At 36.1% G+C, this 26206-nt stretch overlaps 1 protein-coding gene across 1 annotated transcript in view; it reads left to right on the forward strand.

The window, feature by feature from the left end:
- The first annotated feature begins 225 nt into the window (after window positions 1-225).
- Window positions 226-26206, forward strand: part of Lrrc66 (leucine rich repeat containing 66) — a 28409-nt gene continuing 2428 nt past the window's right edge. The window contains exons 1-3 of the mRNA XM_026386679.2: window positions 226-718; window positions 19742-19911; window positions 24958-25147. Of these exons, the coding sequence (XP_026242464.2) occupies window positions 226-718; window positions 19742-19911; window positions 24958-25147 (853 nt within the window). The remainder of the gene's footprint in view (window positions 719-19741; window positions 19912-24957; window positions 25148-26206) is intronic.

The raw sequence follows: 26206 nt of genomic DNA on the forward strand, positions 1-26206 counted from the left end.
TCTTTAAAGTGCTATAAATAAAATTTTATGCTAGTTATACCATTTCAGTAACTACTGAAATGTTTTTAATGTCTTGACTTCTAAGAAATCAGTCACTTAAATTGAAAATCAAGATAACTTTCCTGAATCTTAGAAGTAGAAATTAAATATCCTGCTTCTTATTTGCTGCTACTTTTTATGTAAGTTATTTTGAAAAATCAAATTTTTTTCATTTTTCCAGGCATTATGAAAAACTTCTATTTCAGAGTTATTACCATAGTTATAGGTGTTTTCTTTACTGGAACAAGAGAAAATCCATCAGGAAAAAGCAATATTTTATTCAATTCGGAGGACCAAAGTAATAAATATCTCCTAACAAATTGTTCTACTGGAAAGCGTGAGCTACCCATGGACTCATCACAGACAGCAGCCACAGTGAACGTAAGCTTCAGTTTCTTTAGAGTTCTCTTACAGTCTCACACGATAAAAGAAGAATGGAAAATAAAACACCTGGACCTCCCTGATACTCTCATATGGAAAATGACCTTGAGCCCTCTCACACCTTTACATGCTTTGGAAATACTCAACCTAAGCAACAGTGCCATCCACTCCATCTCATTGGATCTATCCAGTCCTCACTCCTCACCAGAAAAACACCATAGAAGCAGCTTCCAAAATGAACTTCTCTTTCTAAAGGTGCTAATTCTTCAAAGAAATAAACTCACTGACACTCCCAAGGGTGAGTACAATTTGAAGAGGTGGACTAGAGAGAGAAACGAGTATGAGGAGAATTAATGTTTTATGTTAATAAGAATTCCGTATTTGTTTTCATTTTCAAGGGATCAACTGACAATAAGGCAATTTGATCAGAGCAAATACAGTAAAAGGTTTCACAGTGGCATTGGAAGTCATATGTAGAATTTATAATCAATACAATTTAATCTCTCATTATTATAACTTTAATGTTAAATAGAGTTGTTGAGAGACAGTAAGAATTATTGAAGTGCTAAATAAGAAAGTGTGATTTTTAAGCTATTTTGTTTATCTGGTATTTGTTAATATGGAAAAGCATGAGAAACAGCTAGTTCAGATATTTTTAATATATAATGTAATTTAAATTTATGTTGCCATGTTTATAAATTTTTCTTTATAGAATATGTTTTGCCTCTTCTGATCTAGTTGTCCTTCAACTGTAGGCCAGAAATGTGCCAATGTTACATATAAGTTTGTAAGCTTTCTGATTATCAAATCAAAATCGGAATTCCTTGTTCTAGATTCTAACAGAATACTTTTCTTCTTATAGTAAATTCTCATGTGACATTCAGTAGTCTACATGTTAGAATCCCTTTACTGTGAATTGTTTTATTTAGAAAATACATCAGGTTCATAAGGCAAAACTTCTTTTGCCCTTTTTATATTCTGGAGTGCTGGGAAATTTTCTTACTCCGTTAGTGTTGTTGTTTGTTTGTTTGTTTTGAGTCTTGTTCACCGTTTGTCAAGCACCTACTTGATGCAAGATACTTATGCTTAAAAAAAGTAATGATTTTGCCTGCTTTCTCCATCTCAAATCATGCATATTTAGCTTTTCTCATTTTTCAGTTCTTATGTTTCAGATAGATAGATAGATATGGAGGGGTTTTTTGTTTGTTTTGTTTGTTAATTTTGCCTTTCCCCAGCTTCAGGCCTTCTTTTAAGCATCATTTGGCAATAATAATCTCGCAGGTAAAGGCATGATTATTTCAGTCACCTTATCAGCAGAACTGTGTGAGAAGGTGGGAGTGTTTTTTTTTTCTCTTTGACCTTCTTCATGAATACAATGTATAGTATTTTCAGTGCAAAGTGTAAATAATTAGATTTCATTTTATAATTTTTATTTTTTGTTCTTATTACAAAAGGAATGTCTGCTATTTGTAGAATTTTCATGGATTTAAGAAGCATTAAAAAGTAAAATTTAAACTCACTTATGTAATACATATTCTTTAAGTTTATTCTTTATATCTAAATATACATTTTTCTTCCAGTGATACTGTACATAATATTTCATAATTTGTATTTTCCTATCAGGACATTTTGGGCATACTTATATAATTAAGTAATCTCATAAATAATATTTGAAATAGTTGGATAGTTCTCATATATGTTCCCTAATTGGATTAATAACTTTTATTTCCATTTTGATATATTTGAATGAGCATTATTATAGTTATATGTATCCATTTGACCTAACGTATTTTTAAGCAAGTGTCGTAGATATAAACCTCACTCTACAAATTCAAGTGTCCTAGAGATATAACATTTTGCAGTCTCTAACATAATTTGTGATTCTGAGTCCCCAAGAGGGTGGTTGTAGGGATATATAACATCTTTCATTGGCTTTTCTCTGCCTTTCCCCAGATGTGTACTGTAGCTGTAGAATCTTATGGCCTGACAAGACATGTGTGTTCCTACCTGCTGCAACCCAGAGAATATTTCTTCTTAGTCTGTTCAGTTTGGAGAAAATTCCTTCCCCGTTTTGTTTCTTCCATACCCTGTGTGTCTAGAAGGTCCTTTCCTCTGAAGATTCAGAACTTATAGGCTGGTCTGCCTCTGCCTTGCCATGTGCCTTCTCTGGAATAGTGAGCATGGAGCCTGTTTTCTGCTTGAGTGGAGAGAAAAGGAAAGAGAAAACTATAGGCAAGGATAAAGATAAATATGTCAAAATATTATTCTACCACAGAGTACATAGAGAAGTGCTGAGTCTCTCTCCTTAGAGCAGATGAAGACCCCAGGTTAATCAGTGTTTAGGGCTAATACAATTCTACTTCAGGACCAAATATTCCTATAAATACAGCTACAGACTCATCTTCCTTTTTCAAATTAAACTTCTGCCTCCCAAGATATGTTAAACCTGCGAAGGTCAAAAATAAATAAAATGAGCAAATCCTGTATCTGAAATTCCATTAGAATTCTGGCAGATGAAACCACAGAGAAATGAGCAAAGTAGATACTGAAAGTCCAGTGTAAGTCATAATCTAATTAGATATAATTCAGAGTCCTTTTATCCTTGGCATTTGGTGATTTGAATTGTTTTTCTGTTATCATCATATGCTTTCAATTTGTCCTAGGTTGAATCCCTGTAACTGACTTTAAACTTCCATTTTGGAGGAAAATATTTTATTAAAAATATGCTGCCTGGGTATTGTAGTGTGGATGTGAGGTGGCCCCCAAAGTTCCTGGGTTGATGCAGGAATATTCAGAGGTGAAATGATTAGAAGAGCTGACTCACTTTCTCCAGTTCATCCTAGTTAACATGGCTTGACTGGTGGTAACCGCAGGCCTGTGGGACACAGCTGGAAGAAGTGGCTCACTGGGGGTGTGCCCTGGAAGGGTGGTTCTTCCTGTGGCCCTTTCTCCCCTCTGCCTTTCTCCCTCCCTCTCCCCCACCACCACATTGCTACCATAAGGGAAGGAACTACCCTCTACTGTACCCGTCCCCCAAGATGTTCACCCTCACCTTGAGCCCCAAATAAACTTTCCCTCCTCTAAGCTGTTCTTATTGGGTATTTTGGTCATGGTGACAAAAAAGCCAACCAAAACACTGGGTCACTACCCAATTTTTGGCCTTTCCTTTGTTCTTTTTCAGTTCCTTCATAAGTCTGTTTTGGGAGGTTTGGGGTTATGTTCGTTTGTTTATTTTCTTACTGCATTACTGGGGATCAAACTCCAGGCCTCTGACATGCTACACAAGCACTCTACCATTGAGCCAGATCCCAGCCCTCTGTTTAAAGGTAACATCTAAATAATACACATGTTCCTCAACTTAAGATGTGGCTACAACTTTGTAAATCCATCGTAATTTGAAAACATCATAAGGCCAAAATGCATTTAATACATCTCATCTACCAAACATCATAGCCTAGCCTTTCTTAGACATGCTCAGAACATTTATGTTAGCCTATAGTTAGGAAAAATCATGTAACACGGAGTCTGTTTTATTATAAAATGTTGAATAGCTCAGTAGTTTATTGGATACTATAGTGAAAGTGAAAAACAGTCATTATATGAGCATGCTTTCATACCTTGTAAAGTCAGAAAACCTTAAGTGGACCCCTTATAAATTGGAAACCATCCATATAATATTTATTCATAGAATTGTGAAGATAAGTGAAAAATACATCTCAAGAAGCTAATTTAACATGGTAGCTGGCATAATAAATGGAAGCAATTAAACTACATGAAAGGTATTTTGTAGACTTGTACTTTGCAAATATTAGTTTTTATTGCTCTCTAGGAACAAATTGAGAATAACAGTATACTTAGAAACAAATAATTAATTTGTTTTTCTCTAAGTCTCAAGTTAACTTTTAAAATGTTAAATAACTATTGCTGTGGATGGGATTCATAGCCCACTATAATTGATGAGCAGCAAACCATTTGTGTCTGTCTAGATGTGCTTGCATTCATATACTATAATAATAAATTAAAGATATCCCAGAAGGCGGCAATTAGCCTTGTCGCACATACATACCTTTATAACTCATGTTTCATGTGTATTTAAATGGCGACTGTTTACAGAACACTCAAATGAGCCCTTTTTTGTAAGGGTGAATCATCACATTGACTAACAATTATCAGATAATCTCCTGTGTTCAGAGTCTGCTGATGTCACCAGTAAGCTTTGTGTTGGGAAAACACTCAGGTGAGGTACTGACCAATGCATTACACACAAAGCAGAAACCATCCATGAATTTAACCTTAATGATGATTGCACCTTCCTTCCTTAATTTTGAAGTACAATGTTCATAACTGAGAAATCAGTGTGTTCTCAGCTTTCTGTTGCTGTAACAAAATACCTGAGATAGTCAACTTAAAGAAAAGAAAGGCTTGTTTTGGCTTATGGTTTTGGCATTTTCATTCCACCTCAGTTGGCCCCTATTGCTTATGAGGCTTGCTGAGGTAGTACATCATGGCAGGAGCATGTGACAAAGAAAGCTGCTCGCCTCATGGAAGCCAGAGAATGGAAGAGGAGAGAGAGCAAGAGACCTGCATCCTATAGTCCCCTTCAAGGGCATCTGTTGAAAAATGTCTAAGCCCAGCTATTAATGCACATCACAACCCATCATCATTGACTCACAAACAAGAACTTTTAAAAAACGCATTTTCCCCCAATTTAGAAATGCAGCCAAGTATCATAGAAGAATTCACTCAGATTTCCCAACATCATCTTAAATGTCATTTTCAAGGACCACACCAGTTATCTTAATAAAGTAGAATTTTAATTCTCTTAAATTGGAAAAAGAAAAAGTTTCATATAGGAGACATAACTGAACTTTATGGTGTTAATTCTGATCTCCAGAAGAAGCTTACCTTCTTGAAGACTCTTGTTTTGATATTATGAAAGGAGTTGAATAAAATTTTTTATTTCCTTATAACTCTCTATATTCAAAACCACCCATTCCCTTCATGGTTGGCCCTGTTCTGGGCCCATTCTCATTTACTCTTATACTTCTGTTATTCTACTTATTTGTTTATTGACCTTAAAGGAATCACTTAACCTAAAAATGCCTCCTGGTCCTTATCTTTAACTGAGGGTAGTTATATACCCAAAGTTGGTGTTATAATTAGAGATAGTGTGTATAATGACCATAACACGTGGACTGATGATATATGTAAAAAACATCTCTCATAGTGCTGGTATACAGCAGATACTCAAAAACTATTAGTTCCCTGTGTTAGTCAGCTTTTTTGCTGCTGTGACTAAAGGACCTGACCAGAACAACTATAGAGGAGGAAAAGTTACACTTGAGGGCTCATAGTTTCAGAGGTCTTAGTCCATAGAAGGCTGGTACCATTTCTCAGGTCTCCAGATGAGGTTGAACATCATGGCAGAATGCGTGGAAGAGGGAAGCAGCTCACATCATGGTGATCAAGAAGCAGAGAGACTGACTCTACTTGCCACATACAAATATATACACTAAAGCCACACCCCAATTCCCACCTCCTGTAGCTACACCCTACCATTTTGGTCAATCCCATCAGGGATTAACCCACTGATTAGGCTAAGGCTATATAATCTCGTCATGTTTCTTCCAAACTTGCTTGCATTGTCTCACATGTGAGCTTTCGGGGGACACCACATCTAAACCATAACATTCCCCTTTAGCTCCAATTGATAATCCTGTACCTCTAATTTCTGTTTCCTGTTCCAGTCTTTGCTATAATGATCACTTTCTTGATTTGAGATAGTTAAAGATGATTCTAATTTCCTGTCTGTAAATATTCAGAGTTTATATGAAGCTGAGTATTTGCCAGTAGTCTCGTTGCTACTGTTCATACTGTGCAGGTCTGTGTAATATTGAAGGCCTCTGCTTCTCCTGTTTCTGAGCTCTCTCTCATCTGTCCTCTAACTCTGAGCCATACTGATCTGTGAAACTGTTGACATTATCAAGATGATGACCTTTGCATCAACTTAAGTTTCTTCAAGTCCTTCTGTAATCTGTCTTTCCCACTCATCACCTCTCCCCAGCCATTGATCTCTTTTCTATCACTGTAGATTCATTTGCATTTTCCATAATTTTACATAAATGCAAATCATACAATAAAAATGGCTCCCTACTGATTCAACTTAATGATTACTTGGCTTCATGCTGGTGTTAAAGCAAAACACATTAAATAGCAACTGTACTTTGAATTTTGATCTTCTCCTGGTCTAGTGAAATGGGGAGTGATATGCTGTTGTGATGCTGAGCAGTGGCAGCCAGCCCAGTCAACCAGCCACATGATTACAAGGAAGACAACTGACACCACAGTGCACCATGTTGCTAAGCTGTGAAACTTGGTAGGTTAGGTTATTAAATGCATTTTTGATTTATGATATTTTTAACTTACGATAGGTTTATTGGAATAGAACATCATAAGTCAAGGAGCATCTGTATGTTTTGTTTTGTTTTGGTATTGGGGATTGAATTCAGAGGCACTTAACCACTGAGCCACATCCCCAATCCTTTTTTGTATTTATTTAGAGCAACTCTCATTTGCTAAGGCTGGCTTTGAACTCACAATCCTCCTGCCTCAGCCTCCTGAGCCACTGGGATTACAGGTGTGCGCCACCTCACCTGGCTTATATCTACTTTTGTTGTAGCTTCTTTCTTTCAATATAATTATCTTAAGATTTATTCATATTGTCGTGTATATTAAAATTTCATTCCTTTTTATTGCTGAGTAGAATTCCTTCATGTGGATTATCATCTACCTATTGATAAGCTGTCTTTTTTGACTCTTGCAAATAAAACTGCTAGTTAAAAGGATGGATAAATAAATGATTAGATGAATACTAATCAAAAGAAAGAGTATTTCAGACAAAACAGACTTCAGAACAAGAAAATTATCAGGTATAGGAAGATATCATCAATTCTTGAAGAAAACATAATAATCCTCAACATGAATACACTTAACAGAGCATTAGAATACATAAGAAAAAAAGTGATAGTTCAACATCACCTTGCCATTGATAGATCAAGCAAGCAAGCAATCAATAAGGATCTAGTTGACTTGAATAGCACTATCAATCAACTTGATCTAAATTATATCTATAGAATGCTTCATCTAGCCACACACAGTGACCCAATGCCTGTAATACCAGCAACTCAGGAGGCTTGCAAGTTTGAGATCAGCCTCAGCATCTTAGCAAGACCCCCAGTAACTTAATGAGATCTTGTCACAAAATAAAAAATTCAAAGTACTGGGAATATAGTTCAATGGTAAAACACCCCCTGGTACAATCCCCAGTACCAAAAAAAACCAAAAAGAATGCTCCATCCATCAACAGTAGAATACACATTCTTCTCAAGCTCACATGGAACATTCATCAAGTTATATCACACTATGGGTCATAAACACATCTTAACAAACATGGAAAAATAGAAATCATATAAACTGAGTAATTCAGTTACAGTGTAATTGAACCATGAATCCATAACAAATATAACTGGAAAACTGTAAAGTCTCTGGGAACTAAATGTGTTAGACAGCTTTCTGTCACTGTGATAAATACATCAACTTAAAGGAAAGAAAGGTTTATTTTGGCTAATGGTTTCCGAGGTTTCAGTCCATGGTCATTTGGCTGCATTCCTTTTGAAACTGTGGCAAGGCAGAACATAATGGTAAGGGAGCATGTCGTGGAGCAAAGGTGCTCACCTCTTCATGGCCACGAATCAAAGAGAGTAGAGAGGCCAGGTCCGAATATCTTCTTCAAGGGTGTGCCCCCAATGTCCTAACTTCTTTAAACCTCCTCAAAGCTCTACCACCTCCAAGAGCACCATGGGCTGGGGACTTCAACACATGTGCCTTCCAGGGACATTCAAAATAATAATGCATAGGTCAAAGAAGCCTCAAGAGTAGTTTTTAAATATTTTGAGCTGGTTGATAATGAAAATGCAACTTATTAAAATTTGTAGGATGCAGCAAAAACAGTGGCTAGAAGGAAATTCATAAAATTAAATGTACATTTTAGAAAAGAAGTAAAAAATCAGTAACCTAAATTTCCACTTTAGAAAACTAAAAAACACAACGCAAGCCTAAAGTAAGCAGAAGAAAAGAAATAAAATGATAGACAGCAAAGAAATTAAAAACAGGAAAAAATAGATAAAATGAGCAAAATCAAAATTTGGGTATTTGAAAAAATACATAAAATTGAAATCCTCTAGCCAAATTACTCCTCCACAAATAAAATGAGGGAAGACACAAATTAGGCTAATATCATAAAGAGTGGTTATCAGCACTATTCCCATTGACATTTTTAAAGTAGTAAAATTTTGTGGCAATCTGTTTTCATTTCCCTTAAGTAAATAACCTAGTGGTTGAATGGCTGGGCCACATGTTGGATTTATGTTTAATTTTTTTAAAAATTATCAAATTGTTTTGCCACGTGGCTGTACCATTTTAAATTTCAAGTAGTATTATGTGAGAATTTCAGTTGTTCTACATCCTCACCATGCTAGGTATTATTGGTCTTTTTTAATTATAGCCATACTAATTGGTATACAATATCAGTTTCATTTGGATTTCTCTAAATTACTGATATTGAATATCTTTCTGTGTATTTATTTGACATTTGTTACATTTTTTATGATGTTTGCAGATCTTTGACTCATTAAAATTTTTAAATTACTGAGTTTTGAGAGTTCCTTACATATTCTGGATACAAGTCCTTTAAGAGAATGTGATTTGCAAGTATTTTCTTCCAGTACATAGCATGATTATTCATTATCTTTAACAATGTCTTTCAAAGAGCAGTTTTTAATTTTTTTATTTTATGAAATCCAATTCATAAATTTGTTATTTTATAGATTGTATTGTGATGTCATGTCTAAGAAATCTTTGCCTAAGCCAATATCACAAAGATTTTCTCCTCTTATAGAAGTTTTATAACTTCTAATTTACATTTAGGTATATGATCTATTTTGAGTTGATTGTTATATGTGATGCCAGTAACTGTTTTATTAATGTATAGTTGTTCCAGGTTAATTTGTTGAAAAAATTATTTTTGAAAAGCTTTTTGCTCTTGTCAAAGATTAACATAGGTGAAACTATTTCTGAATTTCTTCCAAAGATGCCTTGGTCTATCTTGATCCCAATATTACAGTGTATTGATTTCTGTAGATTTGTAATAATTTTGAAGTCAGATAATGTAAGTCCTACAAATTTGTTATTCTTTTTTAAAGCTGTTTTGACTATCCTAGGTTGTTTTCATCTCTATATAAATTTAGAGTCAGTGTGTCAATTTCTAGAGAAAATCCTGCTGGGATTTTTATTGGAATTGTATTGAATCTGTAGATCAATTTGGGGAGAATTAACTTCTTAACAATACTGAAGTATTCTGATATATAAACACAGAATTCACTTTCACTTATTTAGGTCTTTAATTTCTCTCAACAGTGTCTTATACTTTTCAGTAGATATGTCTTGCACATATTTTGTCAGATTTATCTCTGTGTATTTCATATTTTTGATGCTGTTTCAAATGAATTACATATTTATCTTTTATCCTACAATCTTATCAGACTCAATTCTCAGTTCTAGACATTTTTTGTAGATTCTACAGGGTTATCTACAAGGACAATTATGATATCTGCAAATAAGAGCAGTTCACCTTTTTCTTTCCATTCTGGATGCCTTTTCCTTACAATATCACACTAGCTAGAACCTCCAACACAGTGTTGAACAGAAGCAGAGAGAGTGGGTGTCCCTGTCTTGTTTTTAATTTTAGGGGAAAAGCATTTGGTCTTTTATCATTAAGCCTGGTGTTAGCTATTGGTTTTTCATAGGTGCTCCATTTGGGGTGATGAGATTTTCTGTATTCCTAGTTTGCTGAAAGCTTTTATCAGGTACAGACATTGAATTTCATCAGATGTTTTTTTGGATCTACTAAGATGATCATATGGTTCTTATTTTCCATCTGTTAATATGGATAATAGTAGAAATTTTTAATATTAAATCAAATTTGAATTTCTGGGATGAATTCCATTTAGTCATGATTTACTGTCCTTTTTACATATTGTTGGATTCAATTTGATGAAATTTTGCTAAGGAATACTGCATCTGTGTTCATGAGGAATATTGGACTGTTTTTCTTTTTTGTAGTATCAGTTTAAGGTATCAGAGTATTACAAACCTCATAAAATGAGCTGGGAGATATTTCCTCTTCAGTTTTCTGGAAAAGTTTGTTTATATATCAGAATTGGTTTTATTTATTCCGTGTTTGGTAGCTTTCCGCAGGAAGCCATCAAGCCATCTAAACCTTCAGTTTTCTTTATTAAAAGTATTTAACTACAAGTGCAATTTCTTTACTAAATGTAGGAATATTCAGATTATCTATTGCTTATTGAGTGAAAATATTGATAATTTGTTTTTTCAAGGAATTTGACCATTTCATCCAAGCTATTAAATTTGTCATAAAATTGTTCATGCTAATTCTGTATCTTTTTAATTTCTATAGACCATGATTAGTGATACTGATAATTTGTATCATTTCTGATCAGCCTGGTGAAAAATTATTTTTATCAATTTTATTTTTTATGCTTTATGTTTAGTTGATTTTCTCTATTTTTTCTAACATATTTCATTTGTTTTCTTCTCTTTATTATGTTCTTTTTTCTGCTTACTTTTAGTTTCATTTACTCTTACAAATTTTTTAAGGGAGAAGCTGAGGCCACTGTCTTGAGCCCTTTCTTTTTTCTAGCATAGACATTTTATTCAATAAATTTCCCTTAAGAATTATTTAGCTATATCCCACAAATTTTGATATATAGTGTTTTCACTTTAATCCATATCAAAACATCATATTTCCTCAGGAAGCTGAGGCAGGAAGATCACAAGTTCCAGGCTAGCCTGGGCCACCAAGGGAGACCCTATCTTAAAATAAAAAATAAAAAGTGCTAAACTTGTAGCTCAGTGGTGGAGTACCCCTGGGTTCAAAACCCACAGGAATCTGGAAGTTTTGTTGTTCAGTGCATAAATGCTTAGGATTATTATGTCCTCTGGATGAATCAGTTTCTTTGTCATTATAAAATCATGTCATTATAAATTATGCCTGGTAGTACTCTTCTGTTCTGAAATACTATATTTTACATTATTATGGCCACTTCAGATTTCTTTTCATTATTGTAGGCATAATATATTGTTTCCATCCTTCTACTTCTTTTTACAACATTTTTTAAAGATATGACTTATATACATAAAATTCTTCCTTTCAAACTGTTTGATTGAAGAGATTTTAGTATATTCATATAGTTGTGCAACTATCACCAATATCTAATTTTAGAAGGTTTTAATCACTCCAGAAATAAACCCCATCAACATTAGTAGTCAACCTTCATATATTTAATTTTTAAAAACAGATTTATTAAGGTATAATTAACATACAATAAGCAACATACATGAAAGTATGCAGTTGGTATATTTTGACACATCTGTACACAACCATCACACTCAAAATGGTGAACACACTATCACTCCCAGAGGTGCCTTCAACCCCTTTGTAATTTCTCTCTCCTGCCCTTCACCATGCCTCCACCCTGAAGCAATCACTGATCTGCTTTCTGTCACTGTAGACCAAGGTGTCCTTTCTAGAGTTTTATATGGTAGCACACTCGCCTGGCATGCGTGTGGCCCGGGTTCGATCCTCAGCACCACATACCAACAAAGATGTTGTGTCCGCCAAGAACTAAAAAATAAATATTAAAAAAATTCTCTCTCTCTCTCTCTCTCTCTCTCTCTCTCTCTCTCTCTCTCTCTCTCTCCCCTCTCTCACTCTCTCTTAAAAAAAAATGGAATCACACAATATGTATACTTTCCCATCTGGCTTTTTTCATTCAGCATAATTTTTTGGATTTCTTCACTTTGGCGTATATATCAATACTTTGTTCTTTTTTGTTCCTGAGCATTATTCTAGTATATGGATATGTTATGCTTTGTTTTATTCATTCTCCCATTAAGGGGACCTTTTAATTATGTCTAGCTTTCAACTACTATGAATCAACCTGCTATGGAAATTTGTGTTTGTATGGAAGTATATTTTCTTCACTCTTGGTTAAATGCCTACTTGTGCAAAGCCTGGATTGTATGGTATATTTAACTTTTTAAGAAATTGCCACACTTTTCCATGGTTGCCATACCATTTTCCATCATCAGTTCCACCACATTTAGTAACACTTAGTATGTTAGTCTTTTTTATTTACGCTAATCTAATAGGTGAACAGTGCCGTCTCCTGATTTTAATTTGCATTTTCCTAACACCTAGTGATACTGAGCATCTTTTAATATGATTATTTGCTATCCATATGTCTTTTGCTGAAAATGTCTTCAATGCTCTATTAAAAACTTTGGTGGCTTTTTATTTCTGAGTTTTGAAAGCTTTTTTTTTAAAAAAAAATATATCTTGGACACAGCTATATCCTTCTTAGAGACTATTCTCCCATTCTGTGTCTTGCCTTTTCGTTCTCCTAACAGTGCCGTTTGAAGAACAGAGGTTTTTGTTTTTGATGAAGTTCCTTTTGTTCCTTTCATTTGTTCCTTTACTGATTATTTTAGTGTCATATCTAAAAACTTTTTTGTCTAGATAAAGGTCTCAAATTTTTGTTTTCTTCTAGAACTATCAGTGTTAGGTGTTGGGTTTAGGGTCTAACCATTTTGTGTTAATTTTTCTATAGAATGCCAAGATTTTTTTCATATGGATATCCAGTTGTTTTAGCACCATTTGTTTAAATGACAAACATTTTTTGTCCTCTTTCAGTTATCCTGTTTTATGACTTCATATTTAAAGTGAATTCCTCATAGATATTTTTTAAAAGCAAGATATTATTTGAAAAAAAAAAAGCAAGAGCTTTTTTATCCCAACTAAGAATCCTTGCCTTATTTAACAGAGGTTCTTAAGTCATTACTTAAATATAACATTTAGGTTTTTTTTCCTTCTTATTCTTTCTGCTGTTTCTCTCTCCTTGTTTCTGTCATTTTTGTATTAGTTGTATATTTTTTTAAAAATTAATCTTCTTTATCTCCATTGTATGTTTACTAGCCATAATTCTTTGCCATTTTTTGTTTACTGGTTGCTTCGGGGTTTCTAATATACATCTTAATATCACAGTCTGTTTTCATGTAGTATTATATATTACTTTCCTAGAATATAAAAACTACAACTGGATTCTCCATTTTTCTTCTCCTGGCCTTTGTGCAAATATCGTAAGACATCGTACCCCATATATGCTATAAATTTTACAATTCATTTATGCTATTTTTGCTTTAAACAATTGATTGCTTTTAAAGAAATTTACATAAGAAAAATATTTATTGATAACTCACATAGTTATATTTCTGAATTCTTTGTTCCTTTGTATAGATCCAGACTTCCATCTGATTTAATTTTGGGGGCTTGGGATATAATCCTAAAACACAAAACCCAAAAAGTCATAATCTTAAATATCAATATCCAAAAAGAGCAAAATCCCTGAAGTCTGAAATCCCAAAAGTGCAAAAGTCCCAAAATTATAATTCTGGAAAAATAATTTTCAAAGTTCTGTAAAATACATTTATTTACATTTATAAATGGGAGTTCAAGAAACATAAAAACATGACAATATATCATAGGCTACTTAACACAATAAAATTGGCAATAATAATAAACATAGTTTTGCAAACATAAATACTCAAGTACACTACAGCAGTCACACAGAGTTTAATAGTTATAAGTAGACACACCATATTCATAAGGAAATAGATCGAAAGAGACATGTGTAAACACTTATCATTGTGGTTGCTTATTGTGTGTACCCAGCTTTACCACTGCAGTCATCTGAAATGCCTGATGGACAACTTAAAGTCTTTGACAAGATTGATCAAAAGCCATGATGGGTCACTTCAGACTGCTGGTGTAGGCAGTCTGGCCCACGTTCAAGCTGTTGAGCTCGGAGTTCTGATACTCAAGGCTGCAGGAGGAAACACTGCCTCAGCTCTCCATCACCAATTCACCTTCTGTGTTTACTCTCCGTGGGGCCAATTGGCTGGCGGTTTCCCATATTAAGGACATATCTTCCCCACTCATACACTCACAGATAGACTCAAAAATTGTATCAAGATATGGGAAACTGAGGCAGGAGGATCACAAGTTCAAAGCGAGCCTCAGCAACTTAGTGAGGCCCTAAGCAACTTATCATTGTGGTTGCTTATTGTGTGTATGCCACAGTCTGGCTGGGCACAAATCACTGAGCTGCCACAAAGCACTTGTATGTTCAAACAGGAAACTTTATTGCCTGAACTCCAACAGCACTCCACGCACACTCCCCTGGAACTCTCCTGAATGCCACCCACGCGGCACACAACACTCCCTCCACTGGAACTTCCCCAACCAACCGGAACTCCCCGGAGAACTCCAAAGTAGGGCCCCCCCCAGCAGGGGTCTATATACAATTGAATCAACCCAGCATCATCTTAATGGCTCCCCTCTCAACCATTACTTCTGGCAAAATGCCAGGGGCCATCCCAAGGGCTCTCAACATGTGTACCCAGTTTTACCACTGTAGACCTGTTTCAAAATGAAAACTAAACAGGGCTGGGGATGTGGCTCAGTGGTTGAGTGCCCCTGGGTTCAATGCCCAGTAAAAAATGCTTCACCAGGTTTCTAGTTATTTATCCACCTAACACAATACCACTGTGTACAATCAAAAACACACCAATATTCCCCAGAATTTGGCTTTCTACCCATTTGTTGTTGTTGTTTTAATTAGTTACATATGACAGTAGAATGCATTTTGACATATCGTACATAAATGGAGTATAACTCCTCATTCTTCTGGTTGTACGTGGTGTGGACTTATACCAGTCATGTAATCATATACGCACATCGAGTAATAATGTCCAGTTCATTCTAACATTCTTTCCCCCATATCCCTCTTCTCCCTTCACTCCCTTCTGTCTAATCCAAAGTACCTCTATTCTTCCCTAGCCCCCTCCTCCTCATTGCAAATTAGCATCCACATATCAGAGAAAACATTCAGCCTTTGGTTCTTTGGGATTGGCTTATTTCACTTACCATGATATCTCCAGCTCCATTCATTTACTGGCAAATGCCATAATTTCATTCTTCTTTAAGGCTGAGTAATATTCCATTGTGTGTGTGTGTGTATGTATGTGTGTGTGTGTGTATATATATATATATATATATATATATATATATATATATATATCACATTTTCTTTATCCATTCATCTATTGAAGGACACCTAGGTTGATACCACAACTTAGCTATTGTGAATTGAGCTGCTTTAAATATTGATGTGACCGTGTCCCTGTAGTATGCGGATTTTAAGTCCTTTGGGTATAAACCAAGATGTAGGATAGCTGGGTCAAATGATGGTTCCATTCCAAGTTTTCTGAGGAGTCTCCATGCTGCTTTCCATAGTGGTTGCACCAACAATGTACGAGTGTACCTTTTTCCCCACATCCTCACCAACATTTATTGTTGCTTATAGTCTTGATAATTAGCATTCTAACTGGAGTGAGATGAAATCTTAGAGTAGTTTAGATTTGCATTTCTCTTGCATTGATATTGTATTTCTTCTTTTGTGAAGTGTCTGTTCAGTTCCTTAGCCTATTTATTGATTGGATTAATTGGGGGTTTTTTGGGGGGGGTGTTAAGTTTTTTGAGTTTTTTATATATCCTGGAGATTAATGCTCTATCTGAGGTGCATGTGGTAAAGATTTTCTCCCATTCTGTAGGCTCTCTATTCACATTAAAATGTTTCCTTTGCTGAGAAGAAGATTTTTAGTTTGAATCCATCCCATTTATTGATTCTTGATTTTACTGCTTGCAATTTAGGAGTCTTGTTAAGGAAGTCAGTTTCTAAGCTGACATGGTGAAGATTTGGGCCTACTTTTTTTTCTGTTAGGCACAGGGTCTCTGCTCTAGTGCTGAGTTTGTGCATGGTGAGAGACAGGAGTTTAATTTCATTTTGTTGCATATGGAATTCCAGTTTTCCCAGCACCATTTGTTGAAGAGGCTATCTTTTCTCATCATCCCATTCACAAGTCTGCCAGCACTTACAAAACAGTCCAGAATAATTCACACAGTCACCTGAGGCTGATCTCACTAAATGACTTAGATTCTATAAATAAGAAAAATACTGTGGCAGCCAGGAGCAGCTCTGATTCTAGTCTATCACAATAGGTTGTTATCCCTCAGGAGATTATACCTTTCACCTTGAAGGTGACACAGTGGATCCAAATCTGTTCCACATGTCCCTCAATTGGGGAAGCCAGGCCATGTTCTTTTTATGGTCCTGGCAGAAGCCAAGAGAACAAGTGCTACCACATATACATGTTTGAAACGTTTGCTCATGCCATATCTGCTGACATTCCACTGGCCATAGCAAGTCACATGGCCAAAAAAATCTCAGTGGGAGGAAAAGTGTATTCTGCCCACTGGAGAGTGAATGTTTGCTGGACCATAATCTAAACTATTAGGGCTTCCACTGAGCTCAGAATGCTGGAAGATCACAGTAGTGAAAGCAGATGTCGTTTTCAGTTGTAAGAAACAAGTTGTAAGAAAAGTAACTGAGACATGGAGACCTTAAGTGATGTTCCCTAACTCACATCAAAATCACTAACAAAGATGGACTAAAACTTGGTTTCTTAAGTCCCCCTCCAGGTCACTATTTCATGGCACAAGCAGGATAACTAAGCAACCCTTAACACATTTGACAGTTTTATTATGTATTCCATGACCCAGACCTTTCTCTGATTAGAGAGTCCTGCCCTCTGCCTTCTTTCCTTTTTTTTTTTTTTTTTTTACAATCAAGATAGTGTTGTTTTGTTTTTTAATTTGATTGTGGGCATGGTGCCTGGGTAATGTTAAGACACCTGGGTTTTGATCCTAGCTCCATCTACTGTGACAGTAGACAAGTTCTTAACCTTACATGAGCCTTGGGCGATTTCATTCATAAAATGTGATAAGCCCCAGGACTTTGTGAAGAGTAAAAGGAGATGTTTGTGAAATGCTTAGAGCATAAAGAGTGTACAACTAAATAGTTCCAAAAAAATTTCCCCTCCACTTCAAAGCTAGTTATGAGCTCTCCCTTCATTGAGCCCCTAAGTTACTTATTCAATTCAGTTAAGCTCTGAGGATATTTTAGGAACCATAAGTTCAAATTCCAAAATAGTCCAGGCAGATATCATGAAAATGTTAAGGAACCTATGGAGTCTTTCACATTGTTATCTTATGCTACATTTTTCTTACAGATCCATACATTTGCATATTAAAGCATGTGGGAATATTCTCTGCACAAAGAAACCTATTTTCTCCAGGTGTTTTAAAAATATTTAATGATTGGCCTTCAGCCTGGGCTCTTCATTTGGATGCTTTATGGCTGAGGTGTTGGAGCAGGGTCCTGTTAGACTGAGGAGAGTGAGGGGAAAATAGACCAAAGTGCCCAGGGCCATGGGGCAGCACATAGGGATTCCAGCAATGGCTATTTATGAACCAATATGGGAATATTTTTTACTCTTATGTGTCAACTAAACATGAGCTTTGGTTTCTCTCATTGTTTTTTAAACATATAGTCATGTTGGCTATCCTTAGTATTCATATTTTTGTAGAACATGAGTACAAAGAAATCATAGTCTCGTATATGCTCAGGCCCCCATCTGAAGCAGGCAGCCCTCATTCAGCTCCAGCCAAATGCTGTCTTATGCCAGTTGGAACTTCCAGTTTATAAGAGAAGCCAGAAATGCAAATTTTTGTATTAAATCTTTAATGTTGGTTCAGTGGTTTCTAAATCTCTGCACAGGGCAAAACCTATGGCCTCTGATCTATTGAATGTATACTAGATACTCCTCAGACATTGCAAGAATCCAAGCAATGAATTCTTCCCTGAAGGACTTGATCCTCTGGTGGTCAAGTGGACAGTCAAATAATAGGTAATTTTATAGTTGGATGGTGTACATAATAAACTAATTTGGATAACTAAGTATTTTTTTCTTTCTGTATATCTTATTATTCAACCAGAATAAGCTCCTTAAGGGTAAGAATTCTGAGCTCTATTTGTCCTTAGCACCAAGTCCCTTTTTCATAATGTTTTGATTGACTTACTGCCCTAGGAGTCTCTTGCTTAATCCATGTAACTAAAATGAATGTGTAACAACCTACCTGGTACAGCCATTTTAATTAAGTCATCATCTCTGCATAATCAGCCAGTCCTACAGTAAGTACCTTGCAGACTGGTAGGCAAGAAATAAACCCTTCTGGAATTGAATCAATTTACTCTGATATGCGGTAGTTAGTTAAAGACAGCCACATGCTAGAGCAGAGCAGAAGAAAATGTAAATATGCAGGCGCTTCCTTGTGAGACCCATCTGGGAAATCAATTTGGGGCGATTGCTATGACTGGCACCTCATTCTCAACCTTTATTTTCAATGCCAAACAGACCTTCTGGTTACTCCCTGGAATCAAGTGAAGTACAAAGGCAGAAACCAAACTTCAGTTTGATTATTGTGCTGAAAAACAAACTCTAATTATGATTTATTACCTTTGAAAATGCAAGAATACCGAGGAAATGGTCATAATGACAGCAATAAGTAGTATAAGAAAGGACATGGCTGCAAAATACAGCCAGATAATCTTAAAACTGGAGATATTTATTTATGTAATAAAGCACCAAATGACATATTTTCTCAGTTATCATAACAAAATTATTCCAATTTATCCATGTGAGTTCAATAGAATAAATAAATTTTTATTAATTACCTCCTTTAATCAAGTTTGGATTTTCACTGATGCTTTTATTTAAAAGTAGTGTATGCTCATTGTAGGAAAGAACTCAAAAGTATATAAAATAATATAGTTTCCTTCCATTTTCCTCCTCCCTTCTCACAATAATCCTGCTAAGTATAATGACTACTAATAGTTCAGTTTGTCTCCTAGGCCTTTTTTCTGCTCAAACATATAGCTGTCCCCCCACCCACCCCCCCAAAAAAAAAAACATTGGAATCATACTCTATATAGTTCTGCAGCTTAATTTTTTTCCTTCCTGTTCAGTCAACTCACAGGTGTATCTACCCATTCTCTTTTAAAACTGCCTATTATTTGATAGTATTAATACACTATATTTGACAACTTCTCAATGGGGAACTATTAATGTTGTCTTCGATTTTCCATGCTTACAAACAATACTGCAGTAAATGCTACCAGTTTAACTTTTATATATATATATATATAATTTTTTTTCCTTTTAACAGGACTATGGAAACTGAAGTCATTGCAGAGTTTGGATCTGTCATTCAATGGGATATTGCAGATTGGGCTGTCTGATTTTCATAACTGCCTGCAACTGGAGAACCTTTATTTAAAAAGCAACAAAATATTCAAAATTCACCCAGAAGCTTTCAAGGACCTCAAAAAATTACAGGTTCTAAAATCATTTTTATAATACCTTAGATATTCAGACACATGGGCAATTGCATTGGAAGACTTTCCTTTGAAGAGTATTCTCATATCCTTTTTTATTGACTGTTAATCAAAACATGTAAGTCTATTTTAAAATCCCCTAAAAGAGCTGAAGTCCTTTCATTGCTTCAGAAATCAAAGGCCACATTAATGGACATGAACTTCACCCAAACAATACTCCACAGCAAAAACTGGCACATTATTTTCTAAATCAAATTAAATTGAACTCCAAGCTTCCACTTACCATTTGGCAAGAAATTAAATCTGCTGTTTGTGAGGCTGCCTCCCTAAACTGCAATATGAGTCAAAGCCCTTGGTGTCTTACATGCAAACTGGAATGCTTGGGGAGACCCCTCTGAACCACTCTGGACACTGCTGAGTTGTCAACAATTCAGACTATCTGGGCCACTAAGAGCCTGTGACCCTTTTGCTTCTATGCCAAAATTGGGTTTGAGATAATAAAAATGGTGATGCTAGTGCATTTTGTACCACACCACCACAGGCAGCATACTGTTCTAAACATCAGACATGTACTGGGGGAACCTGTGTCACATTTTGGAGCTGTGCATTAAGCTTCCTGAAGTCCTCACATCTGTGAGAGTGAGGAACCCCAAGCCCTGTTCTTGGTTTGGCAGGCTTCAGCCCCTTTTCCTCCAAGCACTTTCCTCCATGCCCTTGTGCTTTGGAAAGACATTGTGAAATCTCCCCTCATTGGTCCTTTAGAAATACCAGAAGGGCCTCCAGAGTGGCACACAGAAATAACCTGGGAGAGTGTTCAGTTATAACCTCTACCACCCACCCCCATTCTTTCCATAGGCCAGTATTATTCACAAAAACAATGTGAGCCACACATACTATTTTAAATGTTCTAGTAGCTGCATTTAAAAAGTTAAAATAAGCAAATGAATTTCATTTTAGTTATATGTATTATTTAACCCAGTATATTATCTTTTATACATGTAATCCATATAAAAATTCTTAGTGAGATATTTTACATTCCCTTTTTTATACCAAGTCTTCATACCTGGTGTGTTTTATATCCCAACATGGACTACTCACATGATAATTTCTTGATAGCTACATGGGCTCATGGTGGTTATTATAAGGCAGCACAGACATGGATAACTGCCATTTTCCCAGTGTGATGGGAACTGCTATGGAAGCGTAGCCATGAAAAAAGTCTCTGGCTCCCTAATCTCTCCACCATGGAAAGGAGACTGGGGAAGCAGTGGTGAGGTCAGGGAGAGGCATTCTAGAGCCAGCTGCATGGGGTTCAACCTAGACTCTGCCACTTTCCAGCCACACCATCTTGGTTATCAGATTTCTCATCTATAAAGTGGAGATGACTTGGTTCTTTCTCATAGAGTTTTGTTGAGAATTAAATGTTTTAATGCATATGAAGTTCTTAGAACAATGCTTAGGATTTGGTAAAACTCTTTGTTCATGTAGACTACATATAGAAATTTTAAAGTGGCCACAGTAGTCTCTTCTGTTAATATACAAATCTGATCATGCCATTCATTGGTTAAAATTCTTCCAAATTTCTCAAGTAGGGTCCTGACCCTGCCTGCTTCTCTAACCTCATTTGAAGCCACTCTCCCCTTGCACACTGGTCTCCTACCTGTTTTCACCGAAGGCCTTTCCCACTTGCTGATCTTTTACCTGGAAGAGCTAACTCATATTAATTCTTTCAACTTTAGGTTGAATGTCAACTCTTTAAGAAGGGCTCCAGATTAAGTCAGGCCACACTTTATAATATGCTATGTTTAATGCTTATTGCACTTATTCCAACAGAAACCATTTAGTTTGGGGTGTGGTTAGTTGATAAAACCCATGCCCCCCTCACCCTATTACCAGATGAACACTCTTTAAGTATATACATGATGTCTGTTTTGTTTTCCAGTGCTTAGCTAGGACATTTAAAAATATTTGTTGAATAAATAAATGAATGCATGAATAGATGATGATCATGGATAATTAGGAAATTATTGCTACATAACAATTTACTACACATTTAGCAGCTTAAAACCACGCACATATAATATCTCACAATTTCTGTGGATCAGGAATTCAGGGATGGCTTAGCTAGGACCTCTACTTGAGGGTATCTCAAGAGGCTGCAATCAAAGTCTTAGCACAGGTTAAGACTCACCTTAAAGAGTCTCACCTGAAAGAGTCTCACCTGAAAACCCAGCTGAAAAAGTATTCATTTCTCAACTCTGATGGTTATTGGCTAGATTCAATTTCTTGTTGGGCTGTTGAGCTGACAGTTCTGCTCTTTACCAGCTGGTGACGAAAGCCTGCCCTCAGTCTCCTGCCTACAGCTCCAGCTCCTCCACAGGGCACTTTATGGCATGGCAGCTTGCTTCAGAGCAAGTATGATTTACATCATGTAATTACATAACTTAAATAATGTAAGTTCCATTTTATATAATGGAATCACCAAAGTGACATCCATTGCTTTTGCTGTAGGTTCTTGGCTGGAAACAAAGCATAGGTCCTGCCCACAGCTGAAGGGAGGAGATTGCTCTAGAGCCTAGGAGTCAGGATCACTCGGGACCATCTTACAATCTGTCTGCCATGGAACTTATTAGAGAAGATGAGACAGTCCACTTCATTTGGCAGTGCATGTAGATTGACAAATTGCCTGGGAACCTCATTTAGTGCATTATATATGGATTATATTTGTATTGTAATTTTCCCTATGTCTGTTTGCTTCCTATGCATTTTTAGTGTACTTTATGAGTCTTCTGCAACTCACAGGTGATAGATGTGAAAGACAAGCTGTAATTCTCGATTCACCAGAACTGCCAAGAATCCCACGATTCCTCCTTCTCTATTATCCTTCCACATTCTTGGCAGTAACTTTAAAAACTGGAACATGATGAACATATTTGGTACCAAAAAAGCTGAATATCACAATGGATGTTGTTTTTCTTCTGGGAGATGAATTTAATACTTGCACTATTCTGTGTGTATTCCCATGTGGGAATCTTTTCAGAAGCTAGATGGATTTTTCAAAGCATAATTTCATCACCATGTTTAAATGCAATAAAATAAGTTCCATCGACATTTCAAATTAGCATTTCTTTTCTTAATCTTATCTCATTCTTCTTAGATGCAGTGATTTGGAAAACACTATTTATATGCTTCTCCAGTCTCTCTGTAATGTACAGCCCTTTCAAATGCTAGTGGATGGGTGTTTCTTTAGGCAAGTGTTACCATTCTGTTTTAATCTTTTCTCAGAAATTTTTTCCTCCTGAATCACTTTATTAATTTCCTTTCTTCCCTTCAGTTTTGCTTTCAGTTCCATGATTTGTAATATAAGATGCCAGGATGAAAACAAAATGCACTACAAAGAAAATAACTATCTGAAAAACATCAGAATATCTCACTCTGCTGTTGAGGAGGGCTACATAAGAAAATAACCATCTGTCTTTTTTAAAAAATGGGATATCCCAGTCTATTAGATAGTTATTTTATTTCTCAGAGAGTTATTTTCAAAATGCATTTGAAAGGGCTGTATATTACAGAAAGACTAGGAGATGCATATAATATTGCTTCACAAATCACTGCATCTAAGAAGAATGAGGTAAGAAAGCTACTGATCCTAGGCAAGACAAGGCCAAAGCAAAGTGTTTTCTCCTTCCCAACTCCAGTCTTCTGCTTCTTGTTTTTGGCAACCTTCCTTTGAAAGTCAAGATTGTTCTCAGAAAAAGTTCACCAGGAATTCTGATTCTATACATAGCGTTCTTGTTTGTAGCACTATTTAGTTGTTTGAATTAGCTCTTCTTGGGAATTTATATAATCCAAGATGAAATGCTGATTTCCCCCCTGATGTTTATAAAAGCAGTTGGCCTTGATAACATTTAGCCTTTAGAGTTTTTATTCATGGGCCTCTTTTTTAAAAGCAAGGTTTGCCTTTTCTGTTTATGATTTTCTCTTCTCCCACCTGTACCTGCCCAAACTTCACACACCCCCTGCTCCGTGTCTCCTGCTCCAGGCCTCCTCCACTTTGTCCCTCTTTCTTTCTAGTGTGGTGAGTCTGGGAGGGTGTGTTCTTCAAAGGCACATAGCTGTGAGGCCAAATCAAATTGCAACTCTGCCACTTCATTTATTCATTCTTTTTCATTCTTTACTGAGCACCTGCAATGTACCAGGCCCTTGTGCGAAGGTCTGTGTGGGATGTACTATGTGGTTCAGCTCAGTTTTTTCCTCTGTAAAAAAGGAGGAAAGTGAGGACATTGTCAGAGTATTAGAGATAATGTTTGTGAAGAACCCAGCACAGTGCCAGATATTCAACAGTGCTCTGCAAACAGTAGCTGGAGCTGCACCTGACTGTCTTCCCCTGCTTTATCCTACCCCTGCTAGGTCTGTTCTGGGTCTCTAAACCGTTGAGTCCTTTATTTTTCCCAGTCTCCCCACTGCATTTCTTATTAGACTAGACAAATTGTCATCTTGCAGGTTCTAAATATCCATAGATGCAAAGAACTGCAGTACTATCCTTGAGAAAATGTTTGATGTAAAAGATATATCTTTGCAACTTCTGGTCAACCAGATTTCTTCTATGTTCATTGTCTTCATCATCTGGCATCTTCTGCTACTTTCAAGATCACAGTGTTTCTAGAAATTCTAAGCCTGTATCCATTTCTAGACTGTGATAGCACAAACTCTAGGTATATTTAACAGTATAAATTATAACTCATAGGATAAAAGAAAGAGAAAATGTTTGGCCATCTAATGCAGATACCATGCTTAAAGCTTTTACATACATTTGCTCCTTACAACACCTCTGGAAAGTAGGTTTGCAAAAAGCAAATGATTTGCTTAGACTTACAGAGTTTTTAGGGGCAAAGCAGAAAATTAAACCCAGTACCTTCTGACTTTCAAATGAGTACTAAACTCATGTGCTTCCATAGAGATGTAAACAATATCTTTCTATAACATTTATTTTTATCTCTGGATATCTTTGTTCACAACTTTCTTAAATTTGTTTCTTCTCAAGCAGGTTGTAGACCTCAGCAACAATGCTCTGACCACTGTCCTACCAATGATGATCATTGCTCTAGAATTTCCCCATCTGGAGGTTGACTTGACAGATAATCAATGGCAGTGTGATGATAGAGTGACATTCTTCCAAAGTTTCATTTCCGAATCCTGGAGGAGAAAGTGGAATGTACTTTGCAATAAGTCTGTAGGTAAGTCAATCACACCTCTTTTCTCTGAAATGGTTCATATATGAAAAGTGCATATAAAAAATGTAGTGTCATTTGAAACAGTGACAGTCCCTCTAAAAGCAAGATTGTTGAACCCCAGCATTAGTCAGCCTTGGACTGTGTCACAGCCTAATCATTGGTGCCTTACTATATCCTCAGTTTATGAATGATTTTCTTCATGTGGTCAAAAAAAAACTAGTTCAAATCACTCAGAATCAATTGGTTATAGTAAAAAAATAAATTTCAGTAGAAGAAAATTTTACCCTGAAGCCTCAAAACGTCAGTTTTACCCTAATTCTCAAAAAAAAAATGATTAAAGAAATGACTTTTAAATTTTGAAACATGATTTTAAATGCTTGCCGAGACTCTGAAAATGTGATACTATACATACACAAAAACCACACATATTTCAAAAGTATATTTCCCTTTGATTTGTTCCTTGCCTCTCCCAAAATTCAGTTGGAATTAAACATTTTGAGAAGGTCCCCCCCCATTATTAATTAGCTATCTTGAAAGAGGAAAAAAATACTTGAAAACAGTCAGATTTTCTTAAAAAAATGAGCCCTGGGTTGAGTTCTGTTCAGGACTACCAATAAGTAGAATCAGAGTCATACCTACCAGGTTCAGAAGAAATTCACAAGGAGCAGAGGGAGGTTAGAATGTTGTCCACCACACTTACGTCATTCCTTTGTACAAACCAGTACTGGCATTCTGAATAGAGAAGACAGAGGCCAGGGACCAGAAGACAAAAATGAATGTGTTTTTCTATTTACCAGCACTGAGGAACGGTGAGAAAAGAATACTGCAACCCTGGGAAGGAACAAGACAGATTTTGCTGGAGCTAATAGAATGTTCTGGCAAACATGAGGTAGCTGAGTGTATAGAGGGAGGAGGAGCGATATGGTTGTCCCTCCAGTCTGGCTTCTTCCTCCCATAGGCAGCAGGCAGGAAGCCTAAGAAACATGCAACCTTCTGGGGCCAGCAGCAGCTCTACTCCTGACAGCCATGTGTAACTGCACAGAACCATGGATACACTGTTGG

This window comes from Urocitellus parryii, chromosome 10, assembly GCF_045843805.1.
Source record: "Urocitellus parryii isolate mUroPar1 chromosome 10, mUroPar1.hap1, whole genome shotgun sequence".
NCBI lineage: Eukaryota > Metazoa > Chordata > Mammalia > Rodentia > Sciuridae > Urocitellus > Urocitellus parryii.